At 45.3% G+C, this 18597-nt stretch overlaps 1 protein-coding gene across 3 annotated transcripts in view; it reads right to left on the bottom strand.

Moving 5' to 3' along the window:
* Positions 1-6140: 6140 nt before the first annotated feature.
* The window catches only part of MTMR2 (myotubularin related protein 2), a 63451-nt gene continuing 50994 nt past the window's right edge, over positions 6141-18597 (bottom strand). For all 3 annotated transcript variants that reach the window (XM_052670914.1, XM_052670915.1, XM_052670916.1), the window contains 9 exons: positions 17161-17310; positions 16171-16359; positions 14790-14975; positions 13725-13931; positions 12100-12192; positions 10496-10609; positions 9044-9220; positions 7972-8127; positions 6141-7264 (listed from right to left, as the gene is read on the bottom strand). In XM_052670914.1, the coding sequence (XP_052526874.1) occupies positions 7043-7264; positions 7972-8127; positions 9044-9220; positions 10496-10609; positions 12100-12192; positions 13725-13931; positions 14790-14975; positions 16171-16359; positions 17161-17310 (1494 nt within the window). In that variant the 3' untranslated portion in view covers positions 6141-7042. The remainder of the gene's footprint in view (positions 7265-7971; positions 8128-9043; positions 9221-10495; positions 10610-12099; positions 12193-13724; positions 13932-14789; positions 14976-16170; positions 16360-17160; positions 17311-18597) is intronic.

Consider the following 18597-nt stretch of genomic DNA (forward strand, 5'->3'; position numbering starts at 1 on the left):
TTCGGCTACAACAACCCCAGGCGACGCTACAGGCTTGGGGCGGTGTGGCTGGAGGACGGCATAGAGGAAATGGACCTGGGGGTATTGATTGATGCTCGGCTGAACATGAGCCCACAGTGTGCCCAGGTGGCCAAGAAGGCCAATGGCATCCTGGCCTGCATCAGAAACAGTGTTGCAAGCAGGAGCAGAGAGGTGATTGTTCCCCTATATTCAGCACTGGTGAGGCCGCACCTCGAGTACTGTGTCCAGTTTTGGGCCCCTCACTGCAAGAAAGATATTGAGGCCCTGGAACGTGTTCAAAGGAGGGCAACAAAGCTGGTGAGAGGTCTGGAACACAGGGCTGATGAGGAGAGGCTGAAGGAGCTGGGAATGTTCAGCCTGGAGAAGAGGAGGCTCAGGGGGAGACCTCATTGCTCTCTATAACTTCCTGAAGGGAGGTTGTAGTGAGCTGGGGGTCGGCCTCTTCTCTTGTGTCATTAGCGATAGGACCAGGGGGAATGGCTTCAAGCTACGGCAGGGCAGATTCAGGCTGGACATCAGGAAGTATTACTTTTCAGGCACTGGAATGGACTGCCCAGGGAGGTGGTGGAGCCACCGACCCTGGGGATGCTCAAGGAAAGGCTGGATGTTGTTTTGAGGGACATGGTTTAGTGGGAGCTATTGGGAATAGGTGAACGGTTGGACTGGTTGATCTTCTAGGTCTTTTCCAACCTTGGTGATTCTATGATTCTAATGCTGGCATACCTGGACAATATACCTGCCCATAGCTGTATGGGCAGCCCCAATGCTTTAGCAGCTGGTCACATTGTCTTTCGTCCAGCATGCCGTAGCTTCTGATGTAACCAATGGACAATGTTCTCAGCTGGCAAATTCTCAATCCATCCAACTTGGGCCAGCGTGTCAGTTTCATCATTTCCCAGTGACTGTAGGGGCTGATGACCAGAAACATGGTAGACACATACAGTCCTGTGTTTGACTGGGTTCCATATGTCTAACCACACATCTCTGTCGCCTTCCTTTTGGTGACCCCTGGTTAATGTCCCCTTGTGAAGTGTTCTGACAGCCCTGGCCGATTCACACGCTTTTCATGACACCAATGTGGTGAGCGGCAAAATGGCATTTATTGCAAGCAACACACTCTTCTTATAGTTTTCCCCTATATGACAGTGCTACCAATCACCCTCATTATGGTTACCTATGCCCAGTAGACGTATATCATGTCTTGTCGTCTTCATATATGCTCTTGCTTGTTCTCCTTTCTTATCCTCAGGAAACGTGTTACCATGGTTTCCCATGAATCAAGGGGCCCCTGCAGATCCTGTTACCGTCCGGTGACCTCCACAGCCCCCGCTTTACGTATTCTGCTGACTACACATCTCTGCCCCAGACTGGCCAGGCATGGGTATTCCATTACTGGGCGGACCACTGCAATCCAAAGATTGAGCCCCCAGTACACAGCCCAACTGTCTGTGCAGATGTTCAGGATACCTTCACCGGGTTCCTTGGTTATAACCATCCACACGGCTCGCAGTTCTGCCCATTGACTGCTCTGACCATCCCCCTCATCAAAACAGATTGTCTCGGTGGAAGGGTGGTATGCTATTGCTCTCCACTTGCTTGGGTTGCCTTTGCTGGACCCGTCTGTGTAGCAGGCATCTTCAGGGATAGGATATTTTCCTTCCTGAACAGGACTCTTCTCTGGTGGAGCGACCAATGTTTCTTTCGGTGCATCACTGTGATACCTCATGGGGCCTAGGATGTTCTGGAGTTCTTCTTTCAATGGTGATGAAGACAGACTGCTCCTTTGGCTGAGGTAGGCGACCCATTGTGTCACTGTGCTTGCACCTCCCCTGTCTTAGGAAGGTGGGTCAGATCTTTCATCCACCCCTGAATCAGCAGAGTGGTCTTAACTAAAACTTCAGCCGTTTGAGTTATTGGCTCCACTGCCTGTAATGCAGAGTAGGCAGCCAATAACTGTTTTTCAATCATACTGTATCTTTTTCCTGCTCCATGCCAGATCTGAGACCAGAAACCAGTGGGGATCCAAACAGAACTCTGGCATTGCCATAGGCCCCAACCAAAACCGTCTTGAGTAACATGGACATCCAACTTGGCTGGGAGGGTAGGATCAAACACACCCAATGCCTGGGCTTGTTCAGCTGCCAGTTTTGCTTGTTGGAAAGCGTTCTGTTCTGTTTTCCCCCAGTCCCATAGCTGCCCCTTTTTTGCGAGTCTGTACAGTGGCAGCTGCACTAGGTGAGGTATAAAGGAACACCAATAACCCAATATACCTAGAAACTCTTGCAGCTGCTTTGATGATGTAGGGACTGGGAATGCCTGAACCTTATCTATAACAGCACTGGGTAGCGCTTTGGTCTTTCCTGACCAAACCACTCCCAGGAATTTTACGGACAGGCCTGGACCTTGCACCTTTTGGGGATTTATAGCCCATCCCCTCTGTTGTAAATAGGCGGTTAATGAATCTGCTGCCTGTCCTACTGCCTCCAGTGAGTCGGATGTCAGCAGGAGGTCATCAATATAATGATATAGGTTAATATCATGAGGTTTTCTCCAATCAGCCAGGTCATGTGCCACTGGATTATGACAATACGTTGGTGAATGCATGTACCCCTGCGGCAGGACATGGAAGGCCCACTGCCTGCCTCCCCATGTAAATGCAAACTGATCTTGTGATTCCTCAGCAATTGGGATACTGAAGAATGCATTTGCTAGATCTAGGACACAATGATAGGTTTTTATCTCCCTACTCAATGCCTCCATTAGGGAGGCAATGCTGGATATGGCTGCATGAATAGGCGGTGTGACTTTATTTAGTTCTCTGTAATCCACTGTCATTCTCCATGTGCCATCCGACTTTCGCACTGGCCATATGGAGGAGTTATATGGGCTGTGTGCAGGTCTTATAATGCCCACTTTTTCTAATTCCTGCACCGTTCTCGATATTTCATCTTGCCCACCTGGGAGTCTATACTGTCTGACATTAGTAATCCAGCACAGTTTTGGCAGGCAAACAGGCCCATGTTTCGCATGGCCTCTTAATACTGCCTGCACCGCCCGGATACTGACACATCTTTGTCCAAGTCTGAACTCTCCCACAGTTGTTTGGAGAGCCAGACCCCATAGAATGTCTATGCCCAGGATGTATTCTTGGACTGGGGCAATAGACACCTTGTACTCCCGGGGTGGGAGATGCCCAACTCCCAATTCTAACCATGTTTGGGTGACAGCAATAGTCTGTCCCCCAAAACCACCAATCATCACTCTGTCGCCATCAAATTTCCCCGGATCTCCATAGACAATTGATGTTTCTGCTCCCGTGTCTACCAATGCCATCACTCTCTGAATATTTTTTCAGGACCAATAAATCGTTAATTCTACATAGGGCCTCTGGTCCTGTCTGGAGACCCCACAGGGACTAACATCCCTTGTCACTCCATGAATTGTGCTATGGCTAAATCTTTTGCTTCTGCTGGCTCAGGCACTGTGGCCCGAGACACCTGAGGTGGCTTTTTTTTCCTATTTGGAACAATAAAATCTTCTAGAGTCCATGTTGTTGTTGGAACCCTCTCTATAACCCTCACCCTTGATTTCTTAGGGTAGTTCTGGAATTTTTGATTGTCCTTTAGTTGTCTCCAAAGCTGGAGAAGGACAGGGTTGGGCTGGCGGTCAATGTTAGCAAATTGGACCCCAGCCTGAATTAAATCATTAAACATTTGTTTTCAGGAGACCCTTATGGGTCCTGATCGAGTAGCCGGCATTTTGGTTTTACTTACTGGCAGGACCTCTGCTTCTTCCAACATCCAAATGTTGCACCTAGTCCGCAGGCGTTCTGTTTCTCCCAGGTCGGCCACTAACTGGGCAGCCTGCTGGACTACGGCTTCTGAGGCCACCAGGGGATTTAATATAGAGACTAAAGTACCACAGAGATGAGAGGGAGCTTGCTGTAGAATCAAGTCTCTCATTCCTGCTGAGAATTTGACCATACCAGTGCCATCAAATGTGTCTTCATGGATAGCTTCCCTTACGTCCAGTTCACGGATATAATTTTGAAGGTCCTCCATGGAGAACCACATCCCTGTATGTAGAGGTATGTCCCATTTCTTTGGCCATACGCGTATGGCCGGGCTGTTACATGCAGATGAGTCTGGGCAGGGGGCCACTGATCAGGCGGCACCCCTGACAGGATGGACTTCTAACAGGAGGGACTTCTAGTGGATCTGTCAAAATTGGAGGTTTGAGATCTAACTTAGATTTCTTATTTTCTTGATCAGTGAAACCTGATGCAGGAGTCTGGTCATTGTCTATTGAAATGTTACGAGCTTGATCTATTGGAAGATGCAGAATTGGTTTCTTCCCTGTTAATATGCCAAGTTCTTGCTCTAACTTTTCGATACGGTCTTTCAAAAGTTGATTTTCCTTCTCTAAAGTATTATTCCTCATTTCAGCATGATTTAAAGCATTTAACAGTGGCTGTGCCATTGCCAAAGCCAATTGTCTTTCTTTAGTGATCAGTACATCTTTGCTAAGTCCCTGAAAGTAATCTGCCATGTGATATAGGGAGATATTTCCCATAACACAAAGAGGACCCCATTTTTCAGTGATAACTTCTAGTTCATAATAGGGAGATCCTACAAACCCTGGGATCTGTCCGGGGATCATTTTATCTATGGGAGTGATGTTCTACCCCTGACCCATTTATAGTAATTCCATAGAAAGCCAGCATGGCTTCACCAAGGGCAGATCGTGCCTCACCAATCTCATGGCCTTCTATGATGGAGTGGCAGCTTCAGTGGATGTCATCTACCTGGACTTCTGTAAGGCCTCTGACATGGTCCCTCAGCACATCCTTCTCTCTAAATTGGAGAGGTGTGGATTTGAAGGATGGACTGTTTGATGGATTAGGAATTAGCTGGCTGGATGCAGCCAAGGGGTTGTGATCAATGGTTCTGTGTCAGGGTGGAGGTCACAAGCAGTGTCCCTCAGGGGTCGGTCTTGGCTCTTCAACATCTTCATCAATGACATAGATGATGGCATCAAGTGCATCCTCAGCAAGTTTGCAGATGACGCCAAGCTGAGCAGTGCAGTCAATACATTGAAGGGAAGGGAAGCCATCCAGAGGGACCCGGACAGGCTGGAAAAGTGGGACCATGAAAACCTAATGAGGTTCAGTATGGCCAAGTGCTGGGTGCTGCACTTGGGTTGGGGCAATGCCAGGTATTTATACAAACTGGGGGAAAATCTTGTTGAGAGCAGCCCCGTGGAGAAGGACTTGGGGAGAAGCTGGACATGAGCCAGCAGTGTGTGCTTGCAGCCCAGGAGGCCAACTGTGTTCTGGGCTGCATCAAAAAAGGGTGGCCAGCAGGGAGAGGGAGGCATTCAAGGGCAGGCTGGATGTGGCATGAAGCAGGGGGGGGTTAAATTTTTTTATTTGTGGTCTTTGTGGTCCTTTTCAACCCAGGCCATTCTATGACTTGAGACACGGGAGGTTTTAGCTATGAGAAGTTGGAAGCTGCCTACCACACCTGGAGTGACCTGGCTCCACTAAACTGGGGACATGTGCTTTGTGTAGCTGGAGCATCACTTGGGCATCAACTCATCCTTGAGGGTCCTGACAACCAGGGGCTGAAACTATCATCACAGATTTTCCATGGAAACAATGGATGGAGATTAGCTTGCTCAAAGGAAGGTTAATGTCAGAATTGTGTCAGGCTGTCTTAGATGAATTGGAAAATGCAGAAGAGGGCTTAGATTGATTGACTTCCAAGTGAGATACCCAAGGTGGAATTATTTCTACTACAAGTGAGTGTCACAGAGCATGCCTTGAATTGCTGATTCTAAATCATCTCAGTGAAGCTGGATTTAGCTTGTGTTACATAGACAAATGTGAATGTTCCTTTCTCACAGAAGTGACTGTACTAAAGCATTGTAAACTGCAAAAATTGGTTATTTTTCACTGTAAAAGTATTTTTTAATACTGTGCAGCTAAATACTATTTGTCATCCTGTACAGATAGAGTTGTCCAAAGGTAATCTACTTTCCTATCATTCTGCATTTCAGAGTTCAAACAACAGCATCTTGCAGGTCAATTTGCACAAGTAGAGATGAATAAGACTAGCATGTCAAATCCAAAATTCAGTGCTGTTTTATTGTGTGTGTACAACTGCTTTGGCTTTGGTAACCACATAGTAGAAAACATGAGCACAGGAAAAACTTCATCCGTTTATCGTTTTTTATTAGTGTTAAACCAACCAGTCTTAATTCAAAAAAACAAAATATACACACGTGGTCAGTTTGCTAAGATAGAATAATACTATGACCCATCTTATACAATGATTGTACTTAACAGTAACTCTGCCCTTCAACCTTAAAGCAAATTTAAGTCTTTCAGAAGCTATTTTGAGTGGATTCTTTGCCCTAATGAGATATGAACTGTAACAAGTGCAGCAATGATCTACAGCCTGTTAATCATACAAATAGACTGCAGCTGGAAATAATTCCTCCCTGTGAAAGAATGGGAGGATTCTGAAAGAATGATGGGTAAATTAGTCCACTCTTATATCCTCTCAAAGAAATATTTATCTGTCTTGGGAGAAAGGCTGAGAGAAAAAGCATGATATGTATATTAAGCAGCTGCCCACAGTATGGCTCCTATTGTACAAAAACAATGCTGGAACTCAGACCAAGCCATGATCTCAGTGCAGAGATAAGAAGCAGCCTGGAGCAAAGCTCCTTGCAGATACACAACTTCACTGGAAGCCCTGCCACCTACAGCCTCTTACGTGTCTGACAAGCAGTGCAGCAGTCATGGTTTCACTGAATGTTTATCTACTCCTACAATAAAACCTACAATAAAAGTTTGTATTAAAATTGAATTTATGTTTAGTCTCGAAGTATGCTATGATGAAAAAAAAGACTTAAAAGCCTGGGTACAGAAACCACTATGCTTTTTAGTCTACTGGAATATTAAGTACCAGTTGCGGTGCAGGCAGAAAGGCTTCTTTGGTTGTTACAGCTGCTTCCATTAGTTAGCAGAAAGCTGAAATACCTTAAAAACGCTGCTATGGTCCTGCACAGAAGCATTAAACTCACAAGTAATGCTTACCCAAGCAAAATGGAATGACTGATCCCAGCAGCTCACATGCACCCCTTGGCATTCCACTACCTTCCTCCTGATGTGGATGAGGCACTGGAGAACAGAAGAGCTGCAGGAAGCCCCAGGGGAGCCATGCTCTGCTCCCTCCCTCTGAAATAAAGGTGCTTAATTTACATCCTGGCACACTCACTGTAAACCATAAGCAAAAATCTAGAGTTGCAGAGATGGAAGTAAACATTGTCCTATAAAGTTAAGTCATGTAAGTTGCTCCTCTACCACCATGTGGCGTAGTGGTAGAAGATGCCCTTCTTATGTAAGGCATCATTTTACATGGCTTCCCAAAATCCAGTGAAAGTGAGAACAGTGATACGTTTTGGATTCTAGTGCTACCTCCCTTGGTTTGCTGGCAAATATTCTCACACTGCTAAGCATCTGTTAATACTGCAGTTGCACGACTTCACACGGCGAGATTTTACAGTTCTTTTAGCAAAGGGGGGCCTTTTCAAACTCCAAGGCAACATTTTTCCTATATAGCACTTAGCTCTAGCACACAGTCCCTTTTGTAAACCAAGGTGATTTCCAACATGTAAGTGAACAAGGAAAGAGCTCTAGGTTTCTCTTAAGTGGCAAGTGCAATTGGCTTGTGTTATAATCTAGCCACTGAGGTTAATTGCATAGGGGGCTATGTTTGTTTTCGCTTAAGCTTCTGTTAGTGATACAGTACTAATAAATTACCCTGGAGAGAAATAAATAAATAGGTTGGCATCCCCCAGACACTACAAAGGAAATCCAGAGAGTTCAGGAAAGCAGTCCTGATGGTCCTGGGAAGGTACTCTGCAAACAAGTCCAGCTCACACCACTGTCTGTACAGGAGTGACGCACTGCGCGGGAGAGCCAGCTCTCTCTGAGGACGAGGTGGAGCGGTTGGTGATTTCTCTCTGCAGCTCCTCCACTTTCTTCTGCAGCTCAGCCCGCTTGGCAAGAAGCTCCTTGTAGCGGTTGTGGACAGGCTCCTGTAAGAAAAGCTGGAGCTGAGGGCTGCAAGGCAAGTGTGCAAGCCTGAACCTCATCATGGTGCCACCGATCTTGCACTTCTGCTTTACCCAACACATGCAGCGTAACAGTGGCGAAACAAAACCTAACGTATATCTTGATAGGTGACAGAGCTCTAATCTCTGCTGTTTCTGGGAGATGCCAGCCTTGGCACCTCAGTCTGGCCATAGTTTCAGAACTCTGAGGAAAAGTACATGTTTTTCTAACTATTTTCACACAGTCAGTTCAACAGTTCTGAGAAGCACTTACTGGGTTCCTGTGTCTAATGCTCCAGATCTGCAAAACACTGCTAACTACAGTTAGACTGTCTGAGAATTTCTATCCCTTCCTACATAAAAGTGATTGAAGCATTTAGGGCCGCATTCAGGCCGCTTGTCTCAGGCGTCTGCCTTGGGCAAGCCAGTTCTCCTGCTGTAAAATTTCAAGGCCATAAACAAGGGTCGCACCCCGGGCCTTAGGCAACCAAAGTAAGCAGCAGGTTCTTAATGGCAGAAATCTACTTGCAGCCCCTGAGCTCAGATCTAGAGCCTTACACCCAAAGATGTTTTAAGTTCTCAGGTTCTTTTCTGAAGAAGAAACTCTTCAGATGATGGTTTTCCTGCTCCTCATGAAATTTTACAAGCTGTGGAGCAGCTTCAGCTCCTGCAAGTTTCACAAGGTGGCGATCTGCAGCTAACCACCATCTGTACTTGCTGCTCTTTTCATTTGCTCGTGTATTAACTCTGGCTTTTGTTTTTAGATTTAAGCAGTGGCAGCTTAAATCTGAGCATTATTTCTTGTGCTTTAAAGGCCCTGAGCTTCACAATGACAGTATTAGTACAAGCACAGAGGGAAAGAAAGGCAATATCCATGGAAGGAATTGCAACAAGGCTGTACCTGTGGCTTCATCCTGGGGTTCCAGCGGATGTAGTAGCCAACCCACAGCTCCAGGTGCCGCATGCTGGCCACAGGGTACAGGACGTGGTTGGAGTAGCTCACATACAAGGGGTTAGTGAAGTCCTCCAGCTGGCTGTTAATGTAAGACCAAAGTGACACGGTCTTCTTTGGAAGGCTCTGTAAGGGAAGGGTTGGAGGAGGCTTTAATTCCCATACTAGCATTTATGAGTACTTAAACAGCATTACATATGCCTGTCATTAATACAGATCTGGTTGCCTTCTTGTAGCTTTAAAAAGAATTCTTCTTTTGATGTGGTTATTGGAATCGAAGCACATGGATGCAGGCAGGCAGGCACGCACACAGCCTGGCATGGAAACTCCCTGTGCTTCTCAGCATGGCCCCAAAGCCGCCATCGGCACAAGGGGACACAGCTCAGAATTGGCATGTGAACTCTTGGTGCTTTGGTTACACTTCACCTCTTTAAAGAGGTCCCGGAGGACTTGCTGGAGCAAGTAATGGGTTGGGGGGGGAGGAAGAAAAAAGAAAAATCCATGTGACTGAAGTCCTGATGCAGTGAACTAATTAGGCTCATGAATAGTCCCAGCGAAAGTACATGAGGTTTTCTTTTCTGGAAATTCAAGCACTGTGGACTCAAAAAGAGGGACTGATTTCAGTATAATGCTATCACTCTGCATTACAGCAATTGTTTCATATTTTATTTTTTAATCAGTGTGCTGTCAAACACAACACTGTCCTCTGGGATGTTAGGCTGCAATGTTTCAGCGATAACATCCTTCATCGATGGGGAGGAGAGAATGAGTGTCACTCTGCCTGACTTCAGTTTGGTGGTGAGCAGGGTAGTGCTGAATGGATCTGAAGGTGCACAGCTGCACACAACCCAACTGGAACCAATCTCAAACAAACCTGTATCAGAGTGCAGGGCAGAGCTGGCTGATGGAAGGGCCTAGAGCCACGTTCTTTAACTAGAAGCTCTGTCCTCTCCCAGAAAAATGCAAGCACTGCAACAACGCACACTGAGACCTGTTATTGTTTGTAACCCATGTGTGTAGAATGACAATGTGCTCATTAGTTTAAACCTAAAGGAAAAGGGAGGGGAAAAAGGTACCAGCTTCCAGAGATAAGTTTATGTTAAACCAAAGGTCAAAGAAACATTGCATTTCCAACTACTTTGGAGACAGCAGGAGCTGCTGAGCCACCAGAAAGTAGCTGAAGAACTCACTGAAAAGAGGGAGTGTGAGCAAAAGGGTAGTGCTCTGAAATGTAACATCCCCACAGAGAGCAGCTGACACAAAGTGGAAAAGACCCCGAATGTCCCAGCTGTTAAGATGGAGGCTTGGCAGTACCTACAACCAGCTGCAATTTCTTTAGCACCATCTGGCCAGCTAAAGCAATCACAGTATCACGTCTTCATCTCAGAGAGAAGCTCTTACCTCCTTTATTCTCTGCTGCTCACTGCTGCACAGGAACGTCCCAAATAAACAGCTGTACAGGTGGTCCAGGATGGTTATCAGGAAATACTCGTTGAACTCAAATGCTGTAGGAAACTTCAGGCAGAACCAGAAAATGGGTTGAGGTTTTACAACAGTCACAAACTTTCTCCCACAGCGGTAAGGAGTTTGCTTGCCTCTCATTTCTAAGACAGCATTTGCCTCTGTTCTGCGGCTGGCTGGATATTTGGGGTCTTAACTGCTCCTCCCAGGAGCAAGAGTTTCTCTCTTGGAAAGCTGCTTTACATGTGCAGAGAGGTATTCTGAACAAAAGCCAGAGGCATGAAAGGTCTGACTGCTGTGTTTACACACATTCAGTTCTGCTTCAAGTTGAAGCTTGCTCTGCTGTGCCTGCCCCCAATGACAGACCATTCAACCACACTGCAAACAAAAGGCTGGAGCATATGTGAAATAAAGCATAAAGGAATGGAAATCCCCTGGGGCCAAATGGGAATAACGTGTGTGCCCAACAGAGTGCTTTGCAGAGGGCACAGCAGAGAGGCACCATGCAACACAGATCAGTGAGATGAATGGAGGTGTACAGATAGGGGCTGTGGTTGCTGCTGATGTACAAATACAGACAGATCCATGATGGGGAGAAGTACTGGAGTTCCACAAAGGGGCAAAAGGAATACAGGCAGCATACTGCAGAGATGGAGAGGACAGCAGGAGGCCTTCCTCCCTTGGAAAACACTTTTCTCTGACTGCACTGGCTGCAGTTCTCACCTCACCATCAGGATGCCGAGGACAGCAAAATAGAAGTGATTTTAGAGGGTGGTAAATTCTCCCCCTTTCTCTGCTTGGATACAGCACAGGTATATATTGTGGCATCTTTTTCCCCATTTCATCCATCATAGTTCATGTTGAGCCTATCTTTTTCAGTGAACTGCCTGACCACTGCTAACACTGGCTTTAAAATACAGTACAGAGATCACAGCAGACATTAAGAAATCCCAGGTTCTACACAGCTGTGGGGAAAACCCCCACCAGCCATTGGGGATCTCTTCTAAACTGAGGAGCAGTTCCTGGCTCCATAACTCAAGTATCAATGAGGAGCAATGTATCAGTTTTCAGAAAAAGTCACTTTAGAGTAAATTCCCTGCAGGTTTGTTTATGGGATCAGTGTGAGCAAACGTCTGCATCCACGATGCCAGAAACTTAAATTAGTAGCTCAAGTTACTCATGTTTCTGAAGATACTGTGGGCTAATTAAGGGTGGTTGAGGTGTCTGTCTCTACCCCACTAAATACGAAGACACTGCCTTTCTGTTTCAGGGTGACATGCTTCTCACAAGCTCACATTTACCATAGCAGCATTCATGTAAGCAGTGCCCACTGGCCAGCTAATCTGACACAAGACTGCATCATGGCCTTCCTGCACAGCTGTGCATTCAGGCTCCCTGCTAAAGTGAGACAGTCAAGACACTTGTCAGAGTCCAACAAAACAAAAGTAGAAGCCCAGGAAGGAGAGCCTGTGTGGGTCCTAGGGTGGGACCCTGTGCCACACTGTGGTACAGTGGCCTTGCAGACGTGCTGCTCAGCAATTTACCTGTCTTGTCATTTGCCAGACACAATCGATGAACTGGAGGAAGACAGGAGAGCGATCTGCATCTGCATGATTCTTATCTCCATGGCCAACTCTCTGGAACAGAGCACAACAAAGAACATGAGATGCACAGAGTTTCATGGGGAAGCTGCCGGGGGCTCATCTCAGTCACACAAGACTGCACCAACAGATCCAAACAGGTTCAAATGAGTTGATTTTGCTCCTTCCATATTAGTGGGTGAAGCAGTAAAGGATAGCTACTCTCTTAGTCTTTGAAGTGAAATTTTTTTATGATGATATTTTCATGTTAAATTAAAACGAGTTGTTTGAGTAGAGGCTCCAGATGCTACGCTGGCACCGATTTCAGCTAATAGCTAAAGTTCAGAGGAAAAAAAAATTAGAATGCTTTTTGCTTCAGTTGCAGCTGTCGTCCTGGCTACTTCAGTAGTAGAGTTTGCTGGATCTAAACACTACCTACAGACACAGCATGTGGTGATAACCGTCACACAGCACCTCACAGCTTCCAAGTGCTGTACAAACACTAACTCAGCCCATCTCCTGCCACCTCAAGAGATGCAATTAAGAAAGTATCCCAGAAGTAGGCCTCCAACCCCGACCACGCTGTGTGGCCCTGGACAGGAATGCGAGGCATGATTCCTTACTATTAGACAGTACATTAGTGCTATACATTACCCATGAGCTCTAAGCTCTGTACAAAGACCAAACAAGAGCATGGAGGTAAAGTAGTTACCTCTTCTTGTAACACTGTTGTCCTCTCAGCAGAGGAAATCAGTATCATTATCTCCTTTGTACAGACAGGGAAGTAAGAATCCTCTTAGTGCATACACCAGGTAATGGTTTTGCTGAAGCAGAACCTTAATTACACAGTGCCTCAGTTATACCACTTTCTTCAGAGAGGGGGAACAGCATTTGACTAAACAAATTACCACCACTGCATCTGCTGTAAACAAGTCTTGTTCTAGCCTTTGCCAAACTAAACAACCACAGGAGAACAGCTACAATCAAAACACCATAGGAACAAAGACCAAATGGACACTACTGAAGCATTCCCCCTGTATAAATCATGACAAACAGCCAAGTCACAGGTTCACAAAGCTGCCCCTCTGCACACATCCACCATCTCAAACTGCTGGTCTTTTGCCTAAACATTAAAAGCTTCCCCAAAAGCAAAATGTGCCCAAAGAAAACGTGAGCTCAAGGCCACTGCAAAATTCCCCAACCTCTTCAGTACTAAGGTATTTGTTGACAATGTCCAGGCAGCCTTAAAAAATGGACTGAACTGAAAACACAAACAAAACACCCCACTCTTTGCCAATTCCCAGCTTATACTGAACCCAGAGCACACTGCTAGTTTAAGACTGAGCACAGGAGCTGAGAAGGTATATACAGTAAATACTTCCTGTTCCTCCTATCTAAGCAAGGCTGTCTCCAAGGAGGTTAAGACATGATAGCCATTACAGACAGAAAACAGGAGCAGTAGCATTCACCCTTCTTCTGCAAGTTCAGCTAGGAGACTTCTCACAGCAAAGGCTAAACTCCTTTGAAAATCCCTTCAAGGTATACAAAAGCTTTCTGTGTTATGAGCTTTCCAAGGGCTCATAACTCACCAGCTGAAATCTGTGTCCAAAGCTCAGCCACTCCTTCTCCACCAGCACTTCAAAGCCCCTGATGGTTCGGTAGTAGCCATCTAACATCAGCAGAGAGAGAGAGGTGAGCTGGGCTGTCCGGTCCCAGCCGTCACTGCAGTGCACAACCACAGATGTCTTTCCTGACTCCACCTTGTCGGCGATTCGCAGGGCTCCAGCAAGAATGAGCTGGGACAAGAAAAAAAGAAGTTACAAAAATGTCTTTGGAACAGAAGCTATGCATGACAAACAGCTACTGACAGCATAGGACAAACCAAGGGCTCTATGTGCCTCAAGGAGAATGGTAAATCAGTTCCAACCTCTTTATAACTAGGGCAGCAAATTGGTGTCATCGTTACAAAAAATGTGTTCACATCTAAGCCATAATGCAGGCACCCCTGTAAAAAACCCTGCATTAAGCTCAGCCATCCTTGGAGAGGCCAGGATTTCAGCTCAGGAGCATTTTGTATCTCAAAATGGCTGCTGCCTTCCAATTGCTTGAGAAGCAGGACAAGTTCTTTCTGTATTAACTGACAGACAGTGTAAGCTGTACATTTTTTAGGACAGAAAGCTTAGTTTGAAGATGAACATTTGTACAAGCTGAAGCGTTCTGCCCCATTCATTTTGATTCTGCTCCAATTCCTGAAAGGCTGAGAAGGCATCAACACCCAACACCTGCTGGTCTGGGCCAGGCAGCAACACCTGGATGGCAAGGATCCCGGAGCTGAGAGGTTGGAAACAGACTCCTATGTTCTCAGGAGTGCTTTCATGGTTACATGTTACCCAGAAATACAGTATGCTTCCAAAACACCATCTTTCAATGTTTTGTCACCCCCTCTCTGGTACTCTTTGCCATCTCTTCTAAATTCCCCATCCCCAGACACTGTATTTTTGTTGCTTTTAAATTGGAAATTATTAAATTTTCATCTTAAATAATTAAATTTCTTATTATTTGAGGATCTGTCACTGGAGTTAGCTCTAGTGGCATTTCCCAATAGACAGAAGGGTACAAACTCAGTTACATCCAGTGGATGCAGACATGCATACCTTGATATGCTCTAGCCAATGAGTTGATTCTAAATTAGACAGCCAGTGAGTCTCTTCAATATTGGGATACACAATTTCTTTCAGTTTTCTCAGGGACTCTCTCATGACATGAATGTTGTGAATGTCCAGGAACACTAATTCTGCATTCTGATAGGCATCCTCACTCTCATAGCCTCCTCCTTTAGCCTGAAGAAAAAAAAAAAAGAAAAAAAAAAAGCATTAAAATCACTAAGTGAAAGCATATTTGATATTTTATTCCAATAGTTTGTATGAGCAAATATGAGCTGACAAAATAGCACAGTGTCTGTGCTATCTAAAGCACTGGATTTATCTTACAATTGAGTACAAATATATACATGGACACATTTTGTGTCTCTTTCCTGCAACAGTAATGAATGCTGTAATTTTCACTGAATAATATCACATTACAAGCTTTCTTTTTCTCAGTAATTATCATTTATCCCCATTCAAGCTGCTAGCTCATTAGATTCGCTATTCTGTCATTTACAAATTTACCATACTATTATAGAGGAGTATATCCCACACAGTAATTGCCTTTCTTAAGTAGTGGAAAAGACAGATTAAAAAAAAATCAGTTTTGCTGCAGCAAAGTAGTTCTACCATTACAACATGGCTCAGAGTGATGGCATGAGACACAACAGCAGAAATATCACAACAGTGATACTTCTGGACATTAGAGAACACAAGGTAATGTTCTGAAATTAAAGATCACAATGCCTTATCTTCAGAAGAGATGAGCATTCCCTGCTCCCATCAAGTTTAACAGGAGTTCTGAAACTCTCAGAGGAAGCAGAGTTCCAATCATGTGATTTGAAAAACGGTGATGCATCAAATCCAGCATGCTGGAGTCTGTATCAATATCCTGTTCATCTTTTGGCCTTGATTCCTCCCTTTTAATCTCATTTCAAGTTATGCATTAAGGGGGAATGGTTTTAAACTGAGACAGTGGAGGTTTAGGTTAGATATTAGCAGGGAGTTTTTCACACAGAGGATGGTGAAGCACTGGAACAGGCTGCCCAAGGAGGTTGCGGATGCTCCATCCCCCCAGGCCAGGCTGGATGTGGCTCTGGGCAGCCTGGTCTGGTGGTTGGCGACCCTGCACATAGCAGGGAGGTTGAAACTACATGATCATTGTGGTCCTTTTCAACCCAGGTCATTCCATGATTCTATGATTATGATTCTATGGTATCTACTGATACCAGCGCAGGTGCAGAAGTCTGACTAATTAATCAGATCACTCTGTGTGTATTTTCAGCGGAAACCCCTTCGTGATTCTCAGGAATAATTTGAAATGTTGGTGGGATGTGTGTTCTAAATGACTGGATTCACAACTCTTGTCAAAGGAAACAAAAAAGCTGACCTTATTGGCTACAGCATTCACACTAGGCCTTGCATCGAATATGAAAATTTTATGGGATTGAGCATTAGAATCCATGATGGCTTGTAGGTACTTTTCATCTTCCTTGCTTCGTTTGCCACTTACTCCCACCATTGGCTGGCTACAGCGAGTAATTGTGGCTTGACTTTCTGGGTGAATCCATGACAGTACCTTCAGAAACAAATGAAAAAGAAATGAGGGACAATAAGGATTCATTAAATGAATGTTCTACCTACAATGGCTTGTTCTGGGAGCTTTCCCTACACTACCTGGTTCCAAAAGGCTGGATTTTATTAAGTCATGATCAAATGAACCAAATGTACTGCATTTATTCATTCTGCACTTATTCATTCTGGTTACACTGCCTAAGTCGAAACAAACAAGAGGTGATTGAACAGGATTAAGTCTGACTGTTTTCTCACAGTTGTGTGAGTCACAAAAACACCTTCACAGTCTGTCACTGGGCTATGTCTCACCTTATGTTTCAGCATGTCAAAGTTAAGAACTCTTGGAACAGATTTAATTTTCTGTAAGCATGAGAGGGAAAAGCACATTTTCAGTTGCTGCTGCAATAGCCATCATATTGCTGTCTTCTGTCTTAGTTTGAAACAATAAACATTTTCACTAAGAGTACTGTTAAGTATTCCTCTGTCCTCGAGTGTCAGAGGAGGCCAGACAACAGTAAACAACCAAATAGGGCTACTGTGTGTCCCAGGAACTGAACTGAGATTCAGCCTGGACTGTGCTAAGCTATCTTATCTTCTCCTTTTCGTTTAGTCTACATCTCTTTCACAAGAGTAGTTCCAGCAGATAATGCTGTTTTCTAACTCCTCAGACATGTTGCTGTCACTTTTATTATCCATTGACCATTTATTTGCTCCCTGGAATCCACTCAACCTGATCTTAGCATTATTTATGGCCCAAAGGTATGTAACAAAACCACATCAAAGTGGCTTTTTTTGTCACACTCACTGGTATTCGTCCTCTTGATCTGAAAGATGCCACTCTCTTTAATTCTTCATCAGGAATGTTTACGGGCACAGCTAGAATGGCAGGGTATGTATCACACAGCTCATAGCGCTCATTAATCTTGCTCAGCCTCCAGCTTTCATTGGGAATTCCCTTAAGAGGAAACAACAGCAGGTTAGCAAACAAGTTGCTCTGAGGCTTCACCACAGTTAAATTCCAAGACCTGAAATCCAAGGCAACTTTGGTTAACAAAGAGCATTTAGAGCTGGACCCCAGGATTGCATTATCTTGGCAACTTGCATTGCATGCCCCTTTCTGGATGGGCAGATGTTTTGCTCAGGTTGCTGAAGACAAAAGAAAATTAGAGGACTGCAGGATGGTTTGTCCAGGATTAATGAACCGTAGAGGCTGCAGATGAAGCAAGAGATGAGGTGGTCCCCCAAGGGCTTCTTTAACATCTCTTCTGCTTCCATGATGGTGTTACAGGTGAGCAAGGAGCAGGGCATCAGCAGTGACTGTCAGCCCCCACTTCTCTGGCAGCACTTAGCTCAAATAGGCTGGGTGGCAACTGGGGATGGAAAGCAGAGCTACCAGACAGGATGGAGGAGAAGTCACAGAGTGCACACAAGCACACCACTGAAGGCAGCGTGCCTGGGAGGAAGCAACTCAGCACAGTCCAGAACAGCAACCACTAGCTCACAGCTGAAGCACAAGAGTGAAGGTCCTGAAAATCTGTAGACTTAGTTTCGCCAATGTGCAGAGGCAACAGGTCAAAATGGAATGGCTGCTACTGTAATGCCTGCAAGGAAAGGTTTAAACAGCCACATGCTGCAGCAGGGTGAGTGCTGACACTGAGCATCAGTGAAGAAGGCTGTGAGAATACAGATCTACTGCAGGTCCTCTGTGCATATGGGCAGGCTGCTAGGCAGTCAGCCTTACAGAAAGATCAGCCTTTAAAATAATACACGCTTTTGTTCTTAAAAATAGTATTTCACTTCAAGGAAGGTGGCGGGTGACTGGTTTCCCCTGCCATGGCTCCCACAGGAAATAAATGACAAATCTAACACAAGTCAGATGAGCTGCAGTCATACGGCTGACCCACACAGACTGCATCCAGCTCCCCAGCAGAGCGGTGAGTCACGCTGTCAGAACAGGTCACCCTCAGAAATCTGAGGAGACAGACCTTGTGCCTAATACTGGTCACACCCAGCCTGTGAACCTCCTCTGGTCCTGGGGCACACCCTGGGAAGGAAATGCTACTACAAGGAATTAGCAAAACCATCAGGATCATGAGTACACAGAAAACTCGGAGGAAGATGGTTTTGGTGCTGTCTGAAACCAAAGTTGCAGAAACTATAAACAAACTGTGTATGCACACAGCTCAAGCTTACTGATGGGTACAGCATGCTCAGAGGCCCACCTGCTGTACATACGAAGGAT

This window comes from Tympanuchus pallidicinctus, unplaced genomic scaffold, assembly GCF_026119805.1.
Source record: "Tympanuchus pallidicinctus isolate F22 unplaced genomic scaffold, pur_lepc_1.0 scaffold11, whole genome shotgun sequence".
Classification (NCBI taxonomy): Eukaryota; Metazoa; Chordata; class Aves; order Galliformes; family Phasianidae; genus Tympanuchus; species Tympanuchus pallidicinctus.